The 27753-nt window shown below is 37.6% G+C and overlaps 1 protein-coding gene across 1 annotated transcript in view; it reads right to left on the bottom strand.

The window, feature by feature from the left end:
• Window positions 1-532: 532 nt before the first annotated feature.
• Window positions 533-27753, bottom strand: part of LRRC69 (leucine rich repeat containing 69) — a 110257-nt gene continuing 83036 nt past the window's right edge. Inside the window, exons 7-8 of the mRNA XM_032422030.1 lie at window positions 16590-16769; window positions 533-643 (exon numbers count right to left, since the gene is read on the bottom strand). Coding sequence (XP_032277921.1) covers window positions 533-643; window positions 16590-16769 — 291 coding nt within the window. The remainder of the gene's footprint in view (window positions 644-16589; window positions 16770-27753) is intronic.

The following is a 27753-nucleotide window of genomic DNA, read 5'->3' as shown; positions in this document are numbered from 1 at the left end:
GTTAAGCGTCTGCCTTTGGCTCAGGTCATGATCCCAGGGTCCTGAGATCGAGCCCCGCATCGGGCTCCCTGCTCCGCGGGAAGCCTGCTTCTCCCTCTCCCACTCCCCCTGCTTGTGTTCCCTCTCTCACGGTCTCTCTCTGTCAAATAAATAAATAAAATCTTAAAAAAAAAAAAATTAAAATAAATACTTGTCCCCATCAAAGTCTCTTAATACTTATCCAGAAAAGGAGGGTGGTGGTCATAAAATGACAGGAAAAAATAACACTCACTTGCCACACAGATCTTTATTTTTCCATTCTTTATTTTGTTTTTAAGTCAAAGAACAGCACTCCTAGAGTCTAAACAAGCTAAAGGTAGGTTATAGTGCTTAAATTGGGATCTTTACAAGTAAATTATTTTTCTTCCTTTGCTTAATGTACCGGCAAAAGGAAGAGACACAGCATGGTATCATAAGTAGGGCATAATCTGACTCTGTGTGCAGAGCTGATGGGGCAAGTCATGTGAGGCTCTAAGTGAGCTGCTCACCAGCTCTATGCTTGAGCAATTCCAAAGAGGTTAGGGCCACGCTGATTAAAACATTTGTAAGAACAAATTAATATTCGAAGAGGTACCAGCTGTAGATTTCTGCTTATCTTCCAGTTCTAAAAGGTAAAGATTAAAAATAAAATTAAAGCAGTACTCAATAAATATTTTTGAATAAAATAAACATTAACTTTCTCCGAGATTTCACAACATTAATTTCTAAAGGGCACACTACTCTATTTATGCTTGATTTGCTCTTTTCCCACACACAAATTAACTAGCTAAGAAAGGCATATTCAAAACTAGTAACTAGCTAAGAGAACAAATTAACTAGCTAAGAAAGACATTTTCAAAACTAAACAATGGGGTACCTGAGTGGTTCAGTCAGTTGAGTATCTGCCTGTTGGTTTCAGTTCAGGTCATGATCTCAGGGTCCTGAGATCCAGCTCCACGTCATTGGGCTCAGTGCAGAGTTTGCTTGAGAGTCTCTCTCTCCCTTTCCCTCTGTCCCTCCTCCTGTTCTCTCTCTCCCTAAAATAAATAAATCTTTTTTTTTAAAGATTTTTATTTATTTATTTGTCAGAGAGAGAGAAATAGAGAGAGCACAAGCAGGGGGAGCAGCAGAGGGAAAGGGAGAAGCAGTCTCCTCACTGAGCTAGGAGCCTGATGCGGAACTCGATCCCAGGACCCTGGGATCATGACCTGAGCCGAAGGCAGACGCTTAACAACTGAGCCACCCAGGCGTCCCAAAAACAAATAAATCTTTAAAAAAATAAACAAAATTCAAATGATAAAGGATTATCTATGCTTTTATCCAAATATATTATTATACTGTCTAGCCATAATGTGTTTAGGATGAAGATAAAAAACAATACAGAATCCACACAAACCTGATTTCTGTCCTACAGGGATGTTAAATTGATCAATCAGCAGACATTTATTGAATTCCCCAATGAATATCTTGGTTTGGCCTGTCCAGCATCCATTTCCCACGGAAATTAATATTCTTTGCTCACTATGTATAATGTTCATTAAGACTGGCTGGATTTCAGACAATTTGCCCAATACATGACTTAAGTTTTTGTACTTCAAATCTCTGTTTTTCATTCTCAATACACAAAATAGGCAGTCAAAAACCCTGTTAGCCAACTTAGTATACATGTCTTCACCACTAATGCTGGAAATAATGGCAACTTCAAAAGCTTACCATCTGTATGCTTTATAAACAACTTCTGAAGTCAACATAGCTCTCAAAGAATCCAAAACAGTCACACAACTAGTAGTTTAACTCATTGACAATGCTATTTACTTTTATCATGGACTCACTGGGCTGTCATCATCACAAATCACAGTGAGAGATTTCATTACTGTTTGGTCCACTCTTCCACAAAAGAACTGTGAGGGCCCATTTAAACGTTCAAACACCAAGGCACAGTTATTAATCCATCCTTGAGAGAGTAATAGCCTTTCAACCTTGGTGGGGAAGTCAAAGTCATATGTCACATCACCTTCTCATCTACCTCCAACCATGACTATGAAGTACTCAGAGGATACATGGCACTATCTGATGATAAAATATTTGGGATTAAGGTGGAAAATGGTACAGAATCTCTACAAATCTGACTTTATTCCTAAAAGGAAGTTCAGTTGATCAATCAGCAAACATTTACTGAAATCTCCAATCAGCATCTTGTTTTTGCCTGTCCAGCATCTATTTCCCATTCTGCTGGCACAAAAGCCCATCTTTTCCCTTTTGGGAAACATCCCTTCACTGATTTCAGTGTTTATGTTATGGAAGAGAGAGGATAACTGATTCCACTCCCTGGCTTAAGACTTAGCCATATAACTCAAATCCGGCACATAACCCAAGACAGTCCAATAATGAACATCAGCCCTAGGGCTTTCCCTGGATCTACTAAGAGAAGGAAGCTCTACCTCTATTGACAGGGGGCATAGTGTAGGGTGCAATGAGTGCAAAACCAAACAAAGGAAAGCAGAGACAATACACATAGAAGGACAGATTCCTGATGATAAATTTGGGTTACCTGACTGAGCATGACTAAGTATTCAGCCAGACCCATTCCTAGACCTTCTTTATTACTTGTCATTAGTTAGTTAGTTAGTGCATAAGTTGGGTTTCTTTAACTTGCAACCAAAAGTTCTAAAAAATTATAAGCAACCTAAACTTGAACCACATTAAGCAAAGTACCAAGGATACAAAGATATATAACAATCTCTGCCTCAAAGAATCTTTTCAGTATCTAGTTGGAAAGCTAATACATAAACACAAAAAATAACTAGAAACATAAGGCTCAACACCATGATAGGTTCTATATTATTCAGAGAAGGGAGACACCACCATAGGCTGCACATTAAGCAAAATTTCACGGTATAAGAAAATGGTGAGCTGGGTTTTGAAGGATGACTAGGTTGTGACTGCCTGGAAAGGACACGAAAGGACATTCAAAAACAGTGAGCTGTGAGAGCAGAAGTTCAGGAATGTGCAAACTGTATTGGGGAAACAATACAATATAAACAATAAACAGACCATAAAATGTTGAATCATGGACTATCAACAATAAGTGAATACATTAGTCCAGGGGTAACAATTCATAAAGTTCTCCAATGATATACAAATTATGTACAGTATTTTAAATCTATATGAGATCATAGTGATCAACTGGATTATAGTGGCTAAGTGTTGAAATTGTGCTCAAAAGCTAAATGTGTTTTTTCCCCTTTGCATATGGGTCCAATCAGCTACCCCTGCTTACTACCGTAGCACATTTCATCTACATCTAAGGGCTATCAAAATAAACCATGCTAATACACTTCACTTAGCTGTTATTTAAGAAACTAGAACAAAGAGTAGAGCCATCAACTAAGATGAGGTTATAGAAAGACAAACATAAACCAAGGAAACAAGTGGGGCCATACAGTTAATCTGATTTGCTTTGTCCAGTTTCTCCATGAGGTAAAAAGTTTACAGTAGAAACTATTAAAAGACATTTTCTATTTCCACTGTGGTTTTAGCCATTTCCTTTGTGTCAGTAAGAAACTATATGGGCAAGGTTCGCATTGGCTCTTGTTGCAGGCAGGAATGCAAAGGGTCTGTATCCCTCTTTCCCCTTCTTGGGGGTATCAAAGTTTAGTTAATTAAAATAAAATGTTTTGTTTCAGTTTTGTACTGAATATGAATCTTTGCTTATAATTATTCTATAACTTAATAATTACTATTTCTGATATCTCTCAGTACTCTGAATTGTTTGCTGGAAATTTTACTAAGAAAAATGAACTCAACATAATTCCTTGGGAACATACTTTTCCATCTAGAGTCACTGGATGCAGTAATGTGTTTTCATAAAAAAAAAAAAGTCTCAAATACCTGACCTGTTGATATCCATTTAAATTTCTATGCCCATTTGTGGCATCATCACAATGGTTTCTACCAGTACACTTGTCCATTTGACATGAGCATGTTACAAAAGAATTAACGACACACCCTCTTATAGAGGACCTCTCTTCATAAGCCTCAATTAACATAACTTCAAGATTCTGTGGAAGATAATTACTGGTTTGCTTGTTGTTTACAGATAGAAATTGAAACATCTGAAAGCTCCTTTTTGTCAAGCTGAAGATAGAAAAGGAAAAGGAATTGGTCTATAATTAGGCATGCTTTTATTCTGAAGTATCTTTGTAGCAAAAGGCTTTAATATGTGAAAATATACTACAGTCTAATTTTTCACCCTTTACTATTTATAGTGAAATGCATTATTTCCTAAAGCAAATGAATATATGATTACATCCTCTCCCTATTTTAGGAAAAAGTAGTTTTGCCCTTTAAGTTTAAAAACATGTATTTACTAAGTTTTATATTTTTTGAATGGTGGAATTGAGTTTTTTTTAAAAATTCAACACATGCCTTATCAGTGACAATGACTGTCATCTTTTAAACTGAGAAATAAAAAGTTATCAAAATATATATTAATATCACAGTAAAAGTAAAGCTTTGAATAAGGTTTCAGTATTACATGAAGCATAAAGCATAAGAAAAAAGAATAAGATCGTTTCCTGTTTTCTTTGGAAAAGTATCATAGTAGGCAGAGTAGTGTCCCCACCCCCTTGCAAAGATGTTCATGTCCTAATCCCTGGAACCTGTGAATATGTATGTTACCTTACATAGCAGAAGGGACTTTACAGGTGTGATTAATATAAGGACCTTCAGAGGTCCATAATTATTCTGTATTATCTAGGTGGACCCAATTTCATTACAGGGATTGTTAAAAGTGGAAGAAGGAGGCAGAAGAGTAGATCCAAGTGATGTGACGTGAGAAGGACCAGATCTGCCAATGTTGGCTTTGAGGACGGAGGAAGGGGCCATGAGCCAAGGAATGTCAGTGGCCTCTAAAAGCTGGAAAGAACAAGAAAATGGATCCTCCCCTGGAGCCCCCAGAAAGCAATGGAGCCCTGCTGACACCTTGATTTTAGCTCAGTGAGACTCATGTTGGACTTCTGACCTACCAAACTGTAACATAATAAGTTTTCATTAAGATACCAAGTTTATGGCAATTTGTTACATCAGCAATGGGACACTAATACCGGTATCATGTTCCAAATTAGCAGGACCATGAAAAGCATGACTATGACAGCCCCTCGGACACTCTGAAGCTAGAAGAGGCTTTGCTCTAATCCCTTCATTGCTCAGATGAGGAAATTAGTCCAGATACAGTGAGAAGGAAGGTGGTTTACCTTAAGTCTCAGGGTTCAAGCTAGAGACAGAACTAGACTCTAAGTTCACTAAACTCTTACTCAGTGTTAGTCAGAGTATTCCTCCCACCTTCTTTCACCAAAGTAGGATTTTAATTGTGGTTTAATAACAATGTGCAGAGCTCTCTGAAAGAATGAACAGTTGTTGGAAAGTGCACACATTTTCAGATAATGCACAGAAGTACACTGCTTTGCTGTTCTGATCTATCTCCAACTGGCCAAACATATTCACTTGAATTATCCGCACAGCACTTGAAACTCAGTATGTCTGAGATAAAAGTTGGGGTCTTGCCTCCCAGATCAGCTCCCTCTGGAGTTTTCTGGTTTTTCTCCTTCACACCCTTCTGCAGTTTTCCTTATCTAATCAATCAAGTTCCATCAACCTTCCTCCTCCCATGAAGGTTCCCTTCCTTGCATTTTCTAATGCTACACCTTACACCCACACTAGACAACCATTAATAGGTCTCTTTTCTTCAGCTTCTCCTCTCTTCCACCTCCAGTTAATCCTGCACAGTACTGCTAAATGATTCCTTCTAAAATACATCTTTCTTTATATCAGTGGCTTGTCCCCACACATTCAGTAGGACTCCATTTCCAAATGGGATCAAGTTCAAACTCCTTATTCTGTCCTTTGACAGGTTCATAGAATTTGACCTCATTTTTTTTTATAATGTCCCCTCCTCTCATTCCATGAACCAACTTAATTCACTGCCCTATGAACAAGATCCATTCTCCTCCGTATCATTCTCTTCTAAAATATCTGCTCTGCTTCCTTCTCCATGTATCTGAATTCTACCTACATCAAGGCCTTGTAAAGTCACAGCATCTTTCTGGGTACCTTCCAGGCCTGACAACTTAAAATGATCTCGTCTTCCATTTTGAAGCACAAAAGCTCTTACCACTCATTTAACATTTAATTTGTATTGCTAGTGTCTTTTTCATCTTTAAAGTTCTTAGATTTTAAACCATTTGGGACCAACTAGGTCCCCTACTTATTTGCCCTATACTTAGCTCCCAGAGTTTCCTGTTTAAAGCAGGACCTCAAATATTTACAGAGTGACCGAAAATAATTTTAAAAATCTCAGATGAACATTCAGAATGACAACTCCTCCACACCAGCAGTGATAAAAGCCAGCAATGAGCACTACTCTAAAGTTAACTGCTCCACTTAAAAAGGGGAGACACACATTCAGATTTGCCCAGGATAGTCCTGGTTTCCTGCTGGTCTTCCAGCTTATTAATAATGTTCACTTTCACTCTCAAAAGCATCTTGACTTAAGTAATACATTATATGGTCATTCTGCCTGTAGGGCACTTTGGACTGTGATAAGAGCAGAAACCAGAAAGCAAGCAGCATTCTCTCCTCTACAGAGTGATCCTGCTCTACAACACCATGTCTTCATCATCAATGTCCTTTGAATTTCACGTGGGAGGTTCAAACATTTTGGTGATGCACAGCTTCAGATAAATGTACTGAAGTTGAATGCTATTTGAGATTTTTTAGAAGAAAAAACAATCATAGATATTGAATACAATTGTGACTCTACCCAGCAGTTTAAGAACAAAAGGGAGAGTTTTCTAAAGAGAAAAGAAAATTCAATGAGTTCCCATAGGAGTAGAAGTAATCAAGATATAGTGTGTGAGTTCGTTTATACTATAATTGTTTTGCTATCTTCTGAATAAAATAATAAAGAACATTCATACCATTTCAATTTTTCTGAATAAATACATATTACTTTCACGACTGTTTAGAATTAGAAATGTGATGCCTTCTGATCCTCTTAGTGCCTAATGTACATTAAATTGACTAACCACTGCATAAATGTTTTAAAACCTACATTCATTTTCACAGTTGGCTGGCTGAAATGATCAGTTTCATAAATGAATGTCAGTGGTATCTAAACAGTAATAACCTTTTACTGCAAAGTAAGATTTTGCTCTATAAGTAATGAGTAAAATTATTAAATGTAATCTTATATTATGTTTCATTACTGGCAGCTTGTCATAAAAAAGGAATTAAGGTTGCAAATTTTCATTTATTTTCATAGAGTAGATCAGCATTTTCACTCATTTGTAGTGAAACCTACTCAATCTAATCTCTTTTCAGGGTAGTTTTAATTACATTACATCATTCAATACAGGGTTGAGAGTTCATATTCCAAACTGTTCCCTCCCTAAACTCTTCAATTTTAAAGGTATCTGGGGAAATGTTAAGTTCAACTAACGTAACGATACAAAATGAAAACTATCAAATGCATATCTTGGGCCCAGGATCACTCTCAAGTGTTTGGAAAGATTTTATGAGACTATTTAGGTTACCTCTAAGTTACTATTACTAGTTCAAATATGGCCCAAGTTGGTAGTAACTAAAAAGGATTAGCTTTGTTGCTATTTCAAAGATTTATATCATTAGCAGTTAATACTTAAATATCAATTACGCTGAAATTATTGATAATTCTATCATTGCTAAGGACTTGCTGAACTCAGATGGCAAGAGCTGTAACATTTGGAAAAACACAAAAGCATCTGGATGAATTATGGTAAAGGTTAATATCTGATATTGAGCGGAACTTTTCATCAACTACTTTTCAGTCCTCAATCTCACTATTTCATAAGTACCACATAATTTCACATTCACCTGAATAAAAGCAATTACAATTTGATATTTGGTTGTTTCTAGTTGTTTTATGTAAAGAATAAAGACCCATTTGTCATCAAGGGTCTCCCCCCTTCAACTGTGCCTTCAGATGGCAAACTCCGTCAGAGACAGAACATTCTGTAAAGCACAACAAAGCAACCAGACGTTGGCATTATCAAATGGGCTCTCCCTTCATGATCAAGTATTTACTCTAAAGGTCAGCATTCTCTAAGTTTCGTTCCTGAAAAGATAATTAAGATATAAATTTTTTTAAATAGAAAGGAAGGCTTCTAGGCAAACTAGTTTTTGTATAATCTCCTTCTACTTAAGTGGAAAGGCAACACACAATCCTAAAGATATATAAAAGCAACTGTTTACCAACATGGTTAATCTGATTATCATCCCCACGTATTCTGTGTACATTTTCATTCTAGAAACAGGGAACTAAACAACCCCATTAAAATAAGATGTTTCAATTGGCAAGTACCTGGTAATATATATCCCAATCTATCCAATTTTTAAATATCCTTAAATTTATTTGGCATAATTTATAATTTCATACTATACACTTATTCTAATTCCATTGTTACATACTTTTTTCACTGTCACAAACTTACTAAATGTTACTTGTTTAATTTTTTCAATTATTTTAATAAAGTTAGGATCAGTGGTTGTTTCAAAGCAAAACAATTTTCCTTTTCAAATTTTTTCTTCTCACAATTTCCTGATACTCCAATGTCTTTTGCCTATCAACTTATCTAGGCATAGAATTCTATATTTTGAGTTATTTTCTCTTAGTGCTTGAAGACATTATACCATTTTTTTCCTGGCATCTGCTCTCAGTCCACTGTCATTTCTTTGTAAATGATCTATTTTATTAAAAATTTATCTTAAAAAAAATTTTATCTTTAGCTCTTAATGGCTCCTCTTTGGCATAATGCAATTTTACCAAAATGTGTCTAGAGATGGATTTGTTCTTTTTTATTCTGCTTGGCACCCAATGTGCTTTTTCAATGTGAGGGATCATGTCTTTCTCCAATAACTGAATATTTTCTGCCATTTGCAAGTATTCACACCTAGGTCTCTGGTTTATTTTTTTAACCATTATGTTTTTAACCCATGCTATATTCTTATGCCATTCTGTTGCTGTTTTTATAATGCACTCAGACATACTTAATTGATAAAAAGGTATTCTTATTACCCTTTCAATTTTTTTAAAGACTTCATTTATTTATTTGTGAGAGAGAGAACACGAGTTGGGGGGAGCAGCAGAAGGAGAAGCAGGCTCGCCACTGAGCAGGGTGCCCGATGCAGGGCTTAATCCCAGGACCCTGAGATCATGACCTGAGCCAAAGGCAGAAGGCTTAACCAGCTGAGCCACCCAGGTGCCCCTCCCTTTTAATTTTTAAAATGAAATTATGTAGATACCAAATCTCTTTATTCTCCTATTCTTTCTTCCATCCTTATTGTTTCTTCAGTAATGACCAATGTTAACATGCATGAGTGCATGTGTGTGTGCATCTGTGTAAAATCCCGTAGGAAAATTCTTCCCTTCATCTGGCCTGAATATCAGTGGTTCTCTGTTCCACTCCATAAGTCAACAGAGGAAAAGCCTCATCTCTCTTCCACCTTTCTTTCAAATATGGAAGGCAGCTGTTGTGAATAATTATACAACCATCAATCAATGAATTTATTTGCACTTTCTTTTATGGTTCAAAATAAAAATGTATATGCTATAGAAGTACAACAAAAAGAGACCTAAAGGGGGTATCAGGAGGCATTAACTCAAGTCCTGTTACTTCAAAGATTTGAAACTTAAGATGAACAAGCTGCTTATCTTATTTAGTTGCTTCACCTCTAAATGGAGGCAATGAAAAACAAGTCATAAAGTTAATATGAACACTGTGACTTCATGTTACTCAAATAACACCTCCTCAGGAAAGTTTCCCTTAAGCCTCCTGTGTCCTTCCAAAATTCATGCGTTAGTCCTCATAACTAATGTCATGATTTTAGGAGATGAGGCCTTTGGGAGGTGATTAGATCAGGAGGACAGAGTCCTCATGATTGGGATTAGTGCCCTTAGAAGAGACACCTCTAGCATCTTCCAACACTTGAGAATACAACAAGAAATATGTGATCCAAAAGAGGGCCCTCAACAAACCATGCTGGCACCTTGACCTCTGACTTCTAGCCTCCAGAACTGTAAGATATAAATTTCTGTCATTTATAAGCCACTCAGTCTGTGGTATTTCATTATAGTAGCCTGAACAGACAGGGACACCTAAGTAGTTGCTTGCTCTGTCTGTAATGTCGTAGTATGAGTATATAACACCTTATTACAATGCTTATAACAATGTATTTTAATAAACAGTATGTGATTTCCTCAATGGCATGGACTGTCTTATTCATCTTTGGATCCTAAGAGACAAGCACAGTACCTTGTACATAGTAAGCACCCACTAAAGGTAACTGAAGGAAACAAACACATACAAATCATACTTAAGTGGGAAACTACCACCACTATCCATTTTCTAGTTGGTTTTTTTTTAAGATTTTATTTATTTGACCAAGAGAGACACAGCGAGAGAGGGAACATAAGCAGGGGGAGTGAGAGAGGGAGAAGCAGGCTCCCCACTGAGCAGGGAGCCTGATGTGGGGCTTGATCCCAGGACCCTGAGATCATGACCTGAGCTAAAGGCAGACACTTAACAACTGAGCCACCCAGGCACCGCCCCCATTTTCTAGTTGTTTAAAAACTTTCATATCTGCTCTTTTTAGCTTACTCAATCCCTTAAGGTGATGGAAAAGATGAGGCTCATCATGTGGTAACCAAATTCTAGCACTATTAATTCCTTAAAGTAGGCAGTATATAATCAAAACACTAAACCCTTCCTGAATTAGCACACAACACAGACTAATTTTAAGTTCCACCTTTTACTAGCCCTTTCCACAGCCTACAATCATGCACATATTTCCCCATCCTCAAAATCTTTCCTCAAGCCTTCCTCACCCTCTAGGGAACATCTTATTGCTCTCCTACCTTTACCCTATACATTTCATGGAGATTAGTTAAGACTTGTAGACTTCACTTCTGTGTTCCCATTTGGTTTCTGATCAAGGCAATCTGCTTCCCATTTAATGACACAAAGGATACAATCTTCCTCTCCCAATTTCCCAGCCCAGTTTTTTCTCCTCAGCTCTGAATCTCTCAACTTGGAACCTTTAACCAACTCATGCTTGAGCCCATAGTAGAGTAAGGGAACAGCCAAATTATCTCACCCAGAGAATACTGTGGTAGGAAAGGACCAGCAGGACAAAGAGACTCCAAGGTCAGAACTAGAAGGGACAGGGCACAGAAGAAATAAGCAGAAGTCAATGATAGTGGGCAACTCAGCAGACATCGTCATGAAGATACAACCACATCTGAGGTCTTGACAGGATGACCATACCCTTCAGAGGATGACCACATGGGACAGTACTCAAGAGCTCCAAAAGTTGGATAATACAGGAAGAAAGGGAGGAGAAGGAAATCCTGAATGATCAAAATTATATCTTAAATGACCAAAAACTTCCTAAAATTACCACATAAACTTGGAATTAACTAAAATAAGTTTTCCAGTAGAATGAGGGCCCAAATGGAAGATAAGTTCTGCAGAAGAAAAAGTAAGAAAATCCTCTTTCTCACACATCTGTGTTTTATAGCTAGAAAATTGTGCTCGCATTACCTGATTTTGGCCCTCACTGCCTCCCTGATATTTTCTCATTCCCCTTTGCTGACTCCTGCTATTGTTCACCCCTTTGATAGTATGGTATTATCATCCTCAAGGGTTCTGTCCTTCTGACCTTCTCACCTCACCATATAAGTCCCCTTGAGCAATCTTCATTCCCCTGGCTTCGAGTATCTTGCAAAAAATAAATAAATAAATAATCTCATCTGGCTACTCCACTGCTTCAACAACTATAAGTAGGTGTTATGGGCTGAAACATGTCCCCCACAAATTCATATGTTGAAATCTTAACCCCCAGTACTTCCAAATGTGACTATATTTGGAAATAGAGTCTTTAAAGCATTAATTATGTTAAAATGAGGTCATTATGGTGGGCCCTAATTCAAGATGACCATGTGCTTATGAGAAGAGGAAATTTGGACACAGACATGTACAAAGAGAAGATTATGTGAACACACAGAGAAGATGATCATCTATGAGCCAAGGCGAGAAGCCACAAAAGAAACCAAGGCTTCTGATGCCTTGGTCTCATACTTCTAACCTCCAGGAATGTGAGAAAATAAATTTCTGTTGTTGAAGCCACTCAGTCTGTGGCACTTTGTGATGGCAGCTGTAACAAACTGTAACAAACCAAGAGAGTAGCTTTCAAAATTAAGTTCAAACTTCACACACAAGAGCCATCCTGATCTCACACCTGCTTCTCTCTCTAACCTCATCTCCCATCTCTGCGAGTTTCTGGCACTCATTGCATAATTTACTTGCACAATGTTACTTTGCACAGGCAGTTCCCTTACCAAAAATGCCTGTCCACTGGTACTTTATTCTAATACCTTCCTATCACTCAAAGCACATTTACAAGCAATGCTTATTAAAATAATGTTAACATGTATTATGTATTCAAGCACCAAGAATGATCACTGTGCTAGGCCCCAGGGATAGAGAGAGAATGTCCCCATTTAAATGAAATGACTTTTTTATTTTATTTTATTTTATTTTATTATGTTATGTTAGTCACCATACATCATTAGTTTTTGATGTAGTGATCCACGATTCATTGTTTTTGTTATAGCACCACCCTGTGCACTCCTCCATCACTGTACTTACATAAGAATGTAATAATTCTTTCTTGTCTGAAGGCCTTAATTTTTTTTAAATCTATCCTATTAAGTATCTATTATGCACTACCTTTATGAAGCACCTACTATGCTAAGCACCATCTATGAAGTACCTCATCTCAGGCCTGTGAGATATGTACTATTATTATTATTGCAATTTTACAAATGGAAGTTTAGCCCCAAAGGTAAATTAAGATGACACAGGTGGTTAAGTGGCAGGGCTGGTCATCAAGCCTAATTTGTCAGATTCCAATCACCTTCTTATACCACTTCTTGGAACGTGTAAGTTCCTGGGAGGCTGGAGCTCTATATTCCCAGCCCTTGGTAAAGTACCTGACACATACTAGGAAAAAAATTCATGAGTTTGAGTAGATAAATAAATAATGACAGAATAAGGCTCTTTAACATGAATGCCTTAAATTCAGTTGAAGCAAATGAGAAATAACTGGGTTGAAAAGCATAGGAAAGATGGTTCACCATGTCTGGTTAAGAGCAAGGAATCACATACATGGGTTCCCTCCGCATAGCCTCTATTCAGCAGCTTTGTGAACTGAGCCAAAGTATTTTGCTCCTCTGAACTTGGATTTATCACTGGTGTCATGAGGTTATTTTGCACATTAACAGAGGGATGCCAAGGCAACATGCTTAGCATGACATGAGACACAGTACCAAATAAGTGTTGGATGCAGTTACTATCATTAGGTTGTGACTTCTCTACTTGAAATGAGACTAGCAGCTCATCAGATGATTTTAAGAAAAAATCTATTAGAGCAAGAACATTCTCCCCAAGGAAGACTGAAAGATGTTCATTGGGAAAAAAATGAAAAATGGCAACTTCTCCAAGGTGTTCGTGTCATGACCAGTGAAAAGCAGAGTGTTTTGACAACTTTTACCAAGTAATATGGTATGTGTTATACTCATTAAACATCTCTTGAATGTAACAATCAATTCCAGATGGTAATGTGAACAATTCACAGATAGGTTACATAAGCAATCAAGATTACAGATTTACTCCCATCTTGAGAATCAACATACATTTTCTATTTTCATTTTTCCACTGATGATCTCTCTCTTCTCTTGGTATTTCATGTCCAGCTGGTTTTGACTTTTAAATTTCGCTTCAACCATTATTTTACCTTGATATTAGCCCTCATTGGCAGCAGTTCTGCCAGATTTTTCTCTAAGATACATTTGATATAATATATTAATAACCTAATAGAATGGAAGAGCTGGTTTCAAATCCAGATCTTGTGATTCATCAGCCTTTCTCAGAAATAAAATATGTATCAAGCACTGTGCTAAGCTCTCTATATTCTTACCACTCCTGTTCAACAGAGTACTGAAAATCCTAGCCAGAGCAGTCAGGCTAGAAAATGAAATAAAAGGTACCCTAATAGAAAACAGTAAAACTGTCTTTGTTTGCAGATGCTATGATATTATGTAGAAGAAATCCTAAAGACTCCTCCAAAAACCTTCTAGCACTAATCAATAAATTCAGTAAAGTCAACATACAAAAAACAGTCATGTTTCTGTACACCAACAACAAAACATCTGAAAAAGAAATAAAGGAAGCAATTTCATTCACCAGCACATCAAAAACAAAGTTCTTAGGACTAAATGTAACCAACGAGGTGAAAGTTCTCTACACTGAAAACAGTAAGACTTTGATTAAAGAAACTGAAGGCACAAACAAATGGGAAGATATCCTATGTTCATTGATCAGAAGAATTAATGTTGTCAAAATATCCATATTACCCATCTATAAATTTAATGTAATCCCTATCAAAATTCCAATGACATTTTTCACAGAAATAGAAAAACAACAATACTAAAATTTGTATGAAACCACAAAAGATGCCAAATGGCCAATGGAATCCCCCCAAAAAAGAACAAAGCTGGATGCATCACACTTTCTGATTTCAAACTATATTACAAAGCTTATAGTAATCAAAACAGTACAGTACCGGCATAAAAACAGATACCTAGGCCAAGGGAACAAAATCTAGATCCCAGAAATAAACCCTCACATATATGGTCAACTATTTGACAAGCAAGCAAGAATACTCAATGGAGAAGGGATAGTGTCTTCAATACTGTTGGAAAAACTGGACAGTTACATGTAGAAGAATGAAATTGGACCCCTATCTTACACCACTCATAAAAGTAAACTCAAAATGGATGAAAGATTTAAATTTATGAATTGAAACTGTAGGGGTGCCTGGGTGGCTCAGTTGTTAAGCATCTGCCTTTGGCTCAGGTCATGATCCCAGGGTCCTGGGATCGAGCCCCTCATCGGGTTCCCTGCTCAGCAGGAAGTCTGCTTCTCCCTCTCCCACTCCCCCTGCTTGTGTTCCCTCTCTTGCTGTGTCTCTCTCTGTCAAATAAATAAATAAAATCTTTAAAAAAAAGAACTGAAACTGTAAAACTCCAAGGGAAAAACCTTTTTACCTTGGTCTTGGCAGTGATTTCCCGGATATGACACCAAAAACACAACAAAAGGAAAAAAAATAAGTGGGACTACACCAAACTAAAAAGCTTCTGAAGCTTTTTAGCAAAAGAAACTCAGTGAAATGAAAAGGCAACCTACAAAAGGAGAGGAAATATTTATAAGTTATATATCTAATAAAGGGTTAATATCCAAAATATATAAAGAACTCATATAACTCAACAGCAAAAAAATTAATAACCTAATTACAAAATGGGCACAGGAACTGAATAGACATTTTTTTTAAAGAAGACATACAAATGGTCAACAGGTACATGAAAAGGTGCTCAACATCACTGATCATCAAGGAAATGCAATCGAAACCACAATGAGATACCACTTCACCAGTTACAATAGCTATCATTAAAACGACAAGAGATAAGTATTGGCAAGAATATGGGAAAAAAAGAATTCTAGTGCACTATTGGTGGGAGTACAAATTAGTACAGCCACTATGAAAAACAGTATGCATGTTCTTCAAAACCTAAAAATAAAACTACCATATGATCCAGCAATCCCACTTCTGAGTATATATCTAAAGAAACTGAAATCAGTTATCTCATAGAGATATCAGTTCTCTTGTATTCATTGCATCACTACTCATAATAGTGAGTAGTAAAGACATGGAAACAGCCTAAGTGTCTGTCAGTGGATGAATGGATAAAAAAGATGTGAGATACACACACACACACACACAGGAATATTATTTAGCCATGAGAAAGGAAATCCTGCTATTTGTTACAACTTGGATGGATCTTGAGGGCATTATGCTAAGTGAAGTAAGTCAGACAGAGAAAGACAAATACTTTATAACAACACTTAAAATATAATATCACTTATATATCACTTATAATATCTAAAAAAAAGACCAACTCAGAGATATAGTAAAGTAGTAAAGCGGTGGTTGGTTGGGGTGGGAAAAATGGGGAGATATTGGTCAAAGGGTACAAACTTCAAGTTATAAGATTAAACAAGTCTAGGGATCTAATGCACAGTATGGTAAGTACAGTTAATAATACTGTTTCATATACTCGAATGTTGCTAATTTAGTAGATTTTAGGTGTTCTCACCACAAAAAAGAAATAACTATGGTGGTAATCATTTTGCAATTTATAAATGTACCAAATCAACATGTCTTACATAAACCTTAATACCATAAAACCTTACACGATGTTATGTGTCAATTTTATCTCAATAAAGCTCAATAAAAAACATTATACTATCATAGAAGTCAATTCTTAGATAAAAATCTAGTTAGTACTGGTTGATTTAGATAAGGACAAAGAATAAGAGAAGGTCTTAGGCTCTATTCACACAAAAAGCACCATTTACCTTTGGTGGAGGAACAAATTCAACACATTCCAGCCATATTGTTAAAAAGCACTTTCCACATATTACGCATTTTCTTCCCTGAGAGATTATGTTCCTGACCTGTGGGTGCTGTTCTATGACGTGCATTATGAAAGGATTCTTTCCTGCTAGCTCATTCATTATAAATCTTGATGTTATTTCCTAGATAAAAAAAATGGTTCCTCAGATTATTTTTAAGATAACTATTTTATATTACAATTGACATTTCACTAATTGACATTTTTGGCCTATTTCTCACAGTTAATTATCCATTATATATATATTATAAATTATATTGCTAGTGACTGACATTATAAATTCATTTTCAATAATATAAGAAAAACAAGTTACTTCCATTTCAATATCTCTATGTCTTTTACGTACAGGAATCCAAATTAATAAAAATTTACATCATTAAAGTTTAGGTTCAAATTCTGTACCTCTCATTAAAATAAGCAAGGTATAAATTATGGGTTCAAAAAATAAAATAAAATAAAATAAGCAAGGACTGTACAAATATTCAGACTGGACTCAAAAACTGAGTCTGTCATATTTACTAACGTCTACATCCTTACTACTTAAACTATGACTCATGGACCAATAGCATCTGCATCACCTCAAAACCTATTAGAAATGCAGACTTCCTGGGGTGCCTGGGTGGCTCGGTTGGTTAATCTTCCAACGCCTGATTTCAGCTCAGGTCCTGATCTCAGGGTCCTGAGATTGAGCCAAGCACCAGAGTCCACGCCCAGCTGGGGGTCTACTTCTCTCCTCCCTCTCCCTCTACCCTTCCCCCTGCTGCCTCTCTCCCTCTCTCTCTCAAATAAATAAATAAATATTTTTAAAAAAAAGAATAAGAAGAAAGAAATGCAGACTTCCACCTGCACCCCAGACCTACTAAACCAGAAGCTGCAATTTAAAAAGTTCCCCAGGCAATCAGTATGCCTGTTGAACTTTGAGACGCACTGGTCTAAGTTACCCACTGCAGCGAGTACTGGAATAGAGTCATATTGGTAAAGAGCACTGATTTCTATTACCCAAATCTCTGAATTCAATAGGTATTACACCTATCCACCCAGCCATATCCAGAAACTTCACTTTAGGTAATAATTAGAATATTAAATAACAAAAGGGGTGGTGAGAAAATATAAGCTGGCTTTTGCCATGACTACCAACAATATCATCATCTTGAAGTAAAATACTATATAATACATAAAATCAAATCTTCACTGATGAAGCAAACAAGATAAACACTTGATTTACTCCACTAAAGGAGCCTCATTGTTTGTGCCGGTAGCATGGAAGTCCTGTATAAATGTTACACAAACACTGCGTGAATTTTAACAGTTTGTGGGACTGGTTTGTTTTTTTTTTTTTCTGGCCACAGTGAAAGATTTCCCTCCGGTATTAAGATAGCCCACATCAGGCTCTAATAGGAATCTTTGGGAATATATACATACATACATATGTACATACATAATCTTCACTCATTCACCCCAATTAAAATCTTAAAAAATAACAACAAAATTCTATAACTTGTTGCCTCCCTGTTCCTTATTACTTTGTCCCTTCCATTTACCAAGCATCTGAGAAAGCTGTCTTTCTACAGCGAACAGCCTTAAGCTTGGGTTCCTTAAATGTCTGATCCTTCAACAGCACAACCTCCTACCTACTTCAGCTCTTTCTCCTGGATGGTTACATAATAAGGTCAACCTTTCTGAAAAAATACTCTTTCACACTAATATTACCAGGGCTCCTAAATTAGATGTCCATTATCAAATCCTTTTCTTTAACTACTTACACAGAGCAGAGTTTGTGATTCAGAATGAAACACTGATTTTAGAGGCAAGTTTTTAGCTACCAGATCTCAATGGCTAGGTCTCACAATAAAGCAGAAAACAAATAAATAAGGATTCACTCCCCAAACAGCAGATGGTAGAAAAATTTGCTGAAATACATCGGACCTATAAATAGGTCACAATTCATACAGTTCACTTTTTCCATTTATGGTTTCTGGAAACCAAACATGTTTGTTGCATTTGATATGTCTCTTGACAACTCTTACATTACCCATTAATTATGTTCCTCTCCTACTTGCTGCCAATATATTACTTTGGAAGAATAACATATACCACTGAAACATAAAGTTATGACTTGGAACTGCTAGTATATATAAAGTAAGATACTAATAGCATGACCACTAGTATCTTTCAGGACACCTCTTAAAGATACAGGCAATGCAGTCTTTGATAACATAAGACTTAATGATGGCCTAATTCTAGTGTTTAAAAGTCAAGAAATCTTTTGTGAACAAATAAATTGTTCCTTTTGAATAGTTTATATGCTATTTTGTTAAAACATTTGTTAGCTAACTGTATGTACATCAGAGATTATTCCTATGCTTAACCATCATATATTAAAATCAGTTTCAGCTGAATTCTTTTATTTTCCTTACATATGATTATTTAATTTGAATTTTAAAATTATCCATATACAAATTATATCTTTATAAATACTAAAAATTATAAAATGTACAACAAATATGAAGGTTTAGAAGGAATGATGAACTTTGAAACTGAGGCATTATCAAACATTACTATGTATATGACAGGCACTAAAACATCATCAAGAGGAAAGATTCTGAGGGGGGAAAGATGGCGGAGGAGAAGGGGACCCTATTTCAACTGGTCCCCAGAATTGAGCTGGATATCTACCAGACAACTCTGAGCACCCACGAAACCAGCCTGAGATGTAAGAAGATCTAGATCTCTAGCAAACAGAATATCGCAGGCGGTTGGTTTCGAGGTACAAAGCGGGGAGCCGTGATTCCGAGGGCAGATATCAGAGAATAAACAGCAGCGGGAGGGTGCCTGGCCATGGGGATCCTACACCGACGGTGAGTGACAGCCTTGCGCGCTGCGGACGGGGCACAGACTCGCAGACCGGTAGCAGCGGGGAAAGGACTTTAGGGTAGCCCCCGGGTCAGAAACCTGGAGCGGTGGGGATGCGCACGCCCGCGAACTGGGAGCTGCTGGCGGTTTTAGAAGCACAAAGGGCAGAGATGTGCCCCCACCTGGAGGCAGGACTGGGAGCGCTACGGAGGGGCGCACAACCCAGGCCTCTGCAGTTTATAGCAGCACGGACAGAAACGGAGATGGTGTGGCCTGGAGAGCTCACTGAAGAACAGACTGTGGTCTCTCTGCTCTGAGGCAGAGGGTTGGAAACAGTCTCTTCTGCTCTGACTCGCAGAAGAGACGCGGAAAGCCCCCAGGGAAAGCCGCCAGAGAACAAAAGCCCCAAAGACTGATTCCCGCTGAGCCCATCCCCTGCCACAGGGGGGCAGGGCAACTCCGCCCAAACAGGGTTGCCTGAGTAAGCGCACCAGGCCAGTCCCGCAGAAGACAGGCTGGGAAAACAAGAGGCCAGCAACCCTAAGGTCCCAAGAAAACAGGTACATCTTGCTTGGGTTCTGGTCAATAATTTGGACTCTATACATTCCCTCAAACACCCATCAACAGAATGACTAGGAGGAGGAGCCCCCAAAACAGAAAAGACTCAGAGATTATGACTTATGCTGCAGATTTACAAATGGATGCAGATATAACCAAGATGTCGGAGATGGAATTCAGGCTGGCAATTGTGAAGACAATGGCTAGAATGGAGAAATCAATTAATGGCAACATAGAGTCTCTAAGGGCAGAAATAAAAGGGGAATTGGCAGAACTTAAATATGCTATCAGTGAGATCCAATCCAATCTAGATAATCTAACAGCTAGGGTAACTGAGGCAGAAGAGCGAATAAGCGACCTGGAAGACAATATAATAGATAAAAAGGGAAAAGAGGAGGCCAGGGAAAAACAACTCAGAATCCATGAAAATAGAATCAGAGAAATAAGTGACACCGTGAAGTGTTCCAATGTCAGAATAATTGGAATCCCGAAGGGAGTGGAGAGAGAGAGAGGACTAGAAGATGTATTTGAGCAAATCGTAGCTGAGAACTTCCCTAATCTGGGGAATGAAACAAACATTCGAGTCCTAGAGGCAGAGAGGACCCCTCCTAAGATCAAGGAAAACAGGCCAACACCCTGGCATGTAATAGTAAAACTTGCAAATCTTAGAACCAAGGAAACCACCTTAAGGGCAGTTAGGGGGAAGAGATTCCTTACGTACAGAGGAAGGAACATCAGAATAACGTCAGACCTATCCACAGAGACCTGGCAAGCCAGAAAGGCCTGGCAAGACATATTCAGGGTACTAAATGAGAAGAACATGCAGCCAAGAATACTTTATCCGGCAAGGCTGTCATTTAGAATGGATGGAGAGATGCAGAGCTTCCACGACTGGCAGAAACTGAAAGAATATGTGACCACTAAGCCGGCCCTGCAAGAAATATTAAGGGGGGTTCTATAAAAGGAGAAAGACCCCAAGAGTGATATACAACAGAAATTTACAGGGACAATCTATAGAAACAACGTCTTCACAGGCAACATGATGACGATTAATTCATATCTTTCAATAATCATTCCTATCGTGAATGGCCTAAACGCTCCCATAAAACGGCACAGGGTTGCAGACTGGATAAAAAGACAGGACCCATCCATATGCTGTCTACAAGAGACTCATTTTGAACCTAAAGATACATCCAGACTGAAAGTGAAGGGATGGAGATCCATCTTCCACGCCAGCGGACCTCAAAAGAAAGCTGGGGTAGCAATTCTTCTATCAAACAAATTAGATTTTAAACTAAAGTCTGTAATTAGAGACACAGAAGGACACTATATCATTTTTAAAGGGTCTATCCAACAAGAAGATCTAACAATTGTGAATATCTATGCCCCCAACATGGGAGCAGCCATCTACATAAGCCAACTGTTAACCAAAATAAAGTCATATTGATAACAATACATTAATTGTGGGAGACCTCAATACTCCACTCTCAGCAATGGACAGATCATCTAAGCAAAAAATCAACAAGGAAACAAGACCTTTGAATGATACATTGGACCAGATGGACCTCATAGATATTTACAGAACGTTCCACCCTAAAACAACAGAATACTCATTCTTCTCGAGCGCACATGGAACTTTCTCCAGAATAGACCATATTACTGGGTCACAAATCAGGTCTCAACCAATACCAAAAGATTGAGATTATTCCCTGCATATTCCCAGACCACAATGCTCTAAAACTGGAACTCAATCATAAGAAAAAATTTGGCAGAAATTCAAACACTTGGAAGCTAAAGACCACTCTGCTCAAGAATGTTTGGGTCAACCAGGAAATCAAAGAAGAACTTAAACAATTCATGGGAATCAATGAGAACGAAAACACATCGGTCCAAAACCTATGGGATACTGCAAAGGTGGTCCTAAGGGGGAAATACATAGCCATCCAAGCCTCAGTCAAAAAAATAGAAAAATCCTGAATTCACCAACTAACTCTACACCTTAAAGAACTAGAGAAAAAGCAACAAAGGATGCCTAAGCCACACATTAGAAGAGAAATAATTAAAATTAGAGCAGAGATCAATGAATTAGAAACCAGAAACACAGTAGATCAGATCAACGAAACTAGAAGTTGGTTCTTTGAAAGAATTAATAAGATCGATAAACCACTGGCCAGACTTATCCGAAAGAAAAGAGAAAGGACCCAAATTAATAAAATTATGAATGAAAGGGGAGAGATCACGACTAACACCAAGGAAATAGAAACAATTATTAGAAATTATTATCAACAACTATAGGCCAATAAACTGAGCAATCTGGATGAAATGGAGGCCTTCCTGGAAACCTATAAGCTGCCAAGACTGAAACAGGAAGAAACTGACAACCTGAATAGGCCAATAACCAGTAACGAGATTGAAGCAGTGATCAAAAACCTCCCAAAAAACAAGAGTCCAGGGCCTGATGGATTCCCTGGGGAATTCTACCAAACATTCAAAGAAGAAATAATACCTATCCTACTGAAGCTGTTTCAAAAAATAGAAACAGAAAGAAAACTTCCAAACTCATTCTATGAAGCCAGCATTACCTTAATCCCCAAACCAGGCAGAGACCCCATCAAAAAGGAGAATTTCAGACCGATATACCTCATGAATATGGATTCCAAAATCCTCAACAAAATCCTAGCTAATAGGATCCAACAATACATTAAAAGGATCATCCACCACGACCAAGTGGGATTTATCCCCGGGATGCAAGGGTGGTTCAACATTCGCAAATCAATCAGTGTGATAGAACACATTAATAAGAGGAGGGAGAAGAACCATATGGTCCTCTCAATTGATGCAGAAAAAGCATTTGACAAAATACAACATCCTTTCCTGATTAAAACTCTTCGGAGAATAGGGATTGAGGGAACATTCCTCAAGTTCATAAAATCCATCTATGAAAAACCCACAGCGAATATCATCCTCAATGGGGAAAAGCTGAGAGCCTTTCTCTTAAGATCAGGAACATGTCAAGGATGCCCACTCTCGCCACTATTGTTCAACATAGTACTAGAAGTCCTAGCAACAGCAATCAGACAACAAAAAGAAATAAACGGTATTCAAATTGGCAAAGAAGAAGTCAAACTCTCTCTTTTCTCAGACAACATGATACTGTATGTGGAAAACCCAAAAGACTCCACCCCCAAATTACTAGAACTCATACAGCAATTCAGTAATGTGGCAGGATACAAAATCAATGCACAGAAATCAGCTGCTTTCTTATACACTAACAACGCAACTGTAGAAAGAGAAATTAGAGAAACGATTCCATTTACAATAGCACCAAAAACCGTAAGATACCTTGGAATAAACCTAACCAAAGAGGTATAGGATCTATACTCTAGGAACTACAAAACACTCATGAAAGAAATTGAAGAAGACACAAAAAGATGGAAAAATATCCCATGCTCATGGATCGGAAGAATAAACATTGTTAAAATGTCTATGCTACCCAGAGCAATCTATACCTTCAATGCCATCCCAATCAAAATTCCAATGACATTTTTCAAAGTGCTGGAACAAACTATCCTAAAATTTGTATGGAATCAGAAAAGACCCCGAATCGCCAAGGAAATGTTGAAAAAGAAAAACAAAGCTGGGGGCATCACGTTGCCCGATTTCAAGCTATATTACAAAGCTGTGATCATCAAGACAGCATGGTACTGGCACAGAAACAGACATATAGGCCAATGGAACAGAATAGAGAACCCAGATATGGACCCTCAACTCTATGGTCAAATAATCTTTGACAAAGCAGGAAAAAACATGCAATGGAAAAAAGACAGTTTCTTCAACAAATGGTGCTGGGAAAATTGGACAGCCACATGCAGAAGAATGAAACTCGACCATTCTCTAACACCGTTCACAAAGATAAACTCAAAGTGGATGAAAGACCTCAATGTGAGACAGGAATCCATCCAAATCCTAGAGGAGAACATAGGCAGTAATCTCTTTGACATCGGCCACAGCAACTTCTTTCAAGATACATCTCCAAAAGCTAGTGAAACAAAAGCAAAAATGAACTTTTGGGACTTCATCAAGATAAAAGGCTTCTGCACAGCAAAGGAAACAGTCAACACAACAAAGAGGCAACCCACAGAATGGGAGAAGATATTTGCAAATGACACTACAGATAAAGGGCTGGTATCCAAGATCTATAAAGAACTTCTCAAACTCAACACCCAAAAAACAAATAATCAAGTCAAAAAGTGGGCAGAAGAGATGAACAGACACTTCTCTGAAGAAGACATACAAGTGGCTAACAGACACATGAAATAATGTTCATCATCATTAGCCATCAGGGAAATCCAAATCAAAACCACATTGAGATACCACCTTAGACCAGTTAGAATGGCAAAAATGGACAGAGAAAGAAACAACAAATGTTGGAGAGGTTGTGGAGAAAGGGGAACCCTCTTACACTGTTGGTGGGAATGGAAGTTGGTACAGCCACTTTGGAAAACAGTGTGGAGGTGCCTCAAAAATTTAAAAATAGAGCTACCCTATGACCCAGCAATTGCACTCCTGGGTATTTACCCCAAAGACACAGATGTAGTGAAAAGAAGGGCCATATGCACCCCAATGTTCATAGCAGCAGTGTCCGCAATAGCCAAACTGTGGAAAGAGCCGAGATGTCATTCAACAGATGAATGGATAAAGAAGATGTGGTCCATATATACAATGGAATATTACTCAGCCATCAGAAAGGATGAATACCCAACTTTTACATCAACATGGATGGGACTGGAGGAGATTATGCTAAGTGAAATAAGTCAAGCAGAGAAAGTCAATTATCATATGGTTTCACTTATTTGTGGAACATAAGGAATAGCATGGAGGACATTAGGAGAAGGAAGGGAAAAATGGGCGGGGGGAATTGGAGGGGGAGATGAACCATGAGAGACTATGGACTCTGAGAAACAATCTGAGTGTTTTAGAGGGGAGGGGGGAGGGGGGATGGGTTAGCCTGGTGATGGGTATTGAGGAGGGTACGTACTGCATGGACCACTGGGTGTTATACGCAAACAATGAATCGTGGATCACCACATCAAAAACCAATGATGTATTGTATGGTGACTAACATAACATAATAAAATGTAAAAAAAAAAAAAAAGAGGAAAGATTCTTAGAGCTAGACAGATAAATAGGTACAAATCCTGGCTCTACAACTTATCAGCGGTGTGACCCTATCTGGCCAAGTCCTTATTAACTCCTCTAATCTTGGATACCACACCTGTAAAACAGGGATTTTTTTCTAATACAATCATATAGAATTCAGAGAATTAAATTAGATAACATGGGTAAAAACTTTAGTGGTGCAGCATCTACTGGTGCAGTATGCTTTGGTTAATATTTTGTTATAATCTAGTTATAAACATTAAATTTATTTCATAAATCTTTGAGGTGAAGAAAAGTTTTTAAAAATCTTAATCAAGGCATAGCCGAAATCAAAGCTCTACAATTCTTTGACAGATCAAGTAGTTTAAATCAGGGGTACCTGGCTGGCTTAGTTGGTGGAGCATGTGACTCTTGATCTCAGGGTTGTGAGTTTGAGCCCCACGGGGTTTTAAGTAATCTCTATACTGAGATACTTAAAAAAATAAAAAATCATAAAAAATATTTTTTAAAAATAGTTTATATCAGTAACATTACCCAAATATCCACTAGAAATGACTTTTACTTTAAGCACAAATATGAAATATATAATAAATTTGGCACCTTCCTAAGAAAAAATCTTAGAGATACTTTCAAAAATACCCAAATCATTGGGGCACCTGGGTGGCTCAGTCGTTAAGTGTCTGCCTTCGGCTCAGGTCATGATCCCAGGGTCCTGGGATCGAGCCCTGCATCGGGCTCCCTGCTCCGCGGAAAGCCTGCTTCTCCCTCTTCCGATCCCCCCTGCTTGTGTTCCCTCTCTCACTGTCTCTCTCTCTGTCAAATAAATAAATAAAACCTTTAAAAAAAAAACCCAAATCATTAATATAAGTAAAAATCATTATTTCTACTAAGTACAAATGACCCTTTTGAACAACACGGGTTTGAACTGTGGACTCATCTATCAATGGACACTTGGGCTGCTTCCATAATCTGGCTATTGTAAATAATGCTGCAATAAACAAAGGGGTGCATGTATTTCTTTGATTTAGTTTTTTGCATTCTTTGGGTAAATACCCAGTAGTGGAATTACTAGATCATATGGTAATTCCATTTTTAACTTTTGAGGACCCTCCATATTGTTTTCCACAGTGGCTGCACCAGTTTGCATTCCCACCAACAGTGCACAGGGTTCCTTTTTTTCCATATCCTCACCAACACCTGTTGCTTCTTGTGCTTTTTACTTTAGACATTCTGACAGGAGTGAGGGAATATCTCATTGTGGTTTTGGTTTGCATTTCCCTGATGATGAGTGATGTTGAGCATCTTTTCATTTGCCCCTTGGACATCTGTATGTCTTTTGAAAAATCTCTGTTCATATCTTCTGCCCATTTTTAATTGGAGTATTTGTTCCTTCGGTGTTGAGTTGTATAAGTTCTTTATATTTTTTGGATATTAACCCCTTATCAGATATATTGTTTGAAAATATCTTCTCCCATTCACAAGGTTGTCTTTTTGTTTCATTGATTGTTTCTTTTACTGTACAGAAGCTTTTTATTTTGATGTAGTCCCAATAGTTTGTTTTTGCTTTTGTTTCCCTTGCCTCAGGAGACTATCTAGAAAAAATGTCAGAGAAATTACTGCCTGTCCTCTCCTCCAGGATTTTTATGACACATGTCTCACATTTAGGTCTTTAATCCATTTTCAGTTTATTTTTATGTATGGTGTAAGAAAGTGGGCCAGTTTCAATCTTTGGCATGTAGCTGTCCACTTTTCCCAACACCATCTGTTAAAGAGACTGTCTTTTTCCCATTATATTCTTGTCTCTTTTGTTGTAGATTAATTGATCCTATAATCATGGGTTTATTTCTGGGCTTTCTATTCTGTTCCATTGATCTATGTGTCTATTTTTGTGCCAGCACCACAGTGTTTTGATTACTACAGCTTTGTAGTATATCTTGAGATCTGGAATTGAGGTTCCTCCAGTTTTGTTCTTTTTTAAAATTGCTTTGGCTATTTGGGGTCTTTTGTTGTTTCATACAAATTTTAGGATCATTTGTTCTAGTTCTGTGAAAGACACTGTTGGTATTTTGATGGGGATGCATTAAATCTGTAGATTGTTTTGGGTAGTAAGGCCATTTTAACAATATTTGTTCTCCCAATTCATGAGCATGGACTCTCTTTCCATTTGTTTGTGTCATCTTCAATTTATTTCATTGATGTTTTATAGTTTTCAGAGTACAGGTCTTCACCTTTTAGGTTAAGTTCATTCCTAGGTATTTTATTATTTTTGGTGCAATTATAAATAAAACTGTTTAATTTCCATTTCTGCTGTTTTGTTATTAGTGTATAGAAATGCAACAGATTTCTGTATACTGCTTTTGTATCATGCGAGTTTACTAAATTCATTTATCAGTTACAGTAGTTTTTTATAGTCTCCTGCTCTTACAGGTAGTGGCCTTATGAAGGAGAGGTCCTGCGGTGTCCTTTAGTATAATGTCCCCTGTTCATCAGAATTTGGGGTTTCAGGGATGTCCCCTGTGAGCTGTGTGGGCCCTACT

Source organism: Phoca vitulina, unplaced genomic scaffold, assembly GCF_004348235.1.
Source record: "Phoca vitulina isolate PV1807 unplaced genomic scaffold, GSC_HSeal_1.0 scaffold25, whole genome shotgun sequence".
Classification (NCBI taxonomy): domain Eukaryota; kingdom Metazoa; phylum Chordata; class Mammalia; order Carnivora; family Phocidae; genus Phoca; species Phoca vitulina.
Note: the sequence above shows the minus strand (reverse complement) of the source record. Positions and strands in the feature narration are given on the sequence as shown.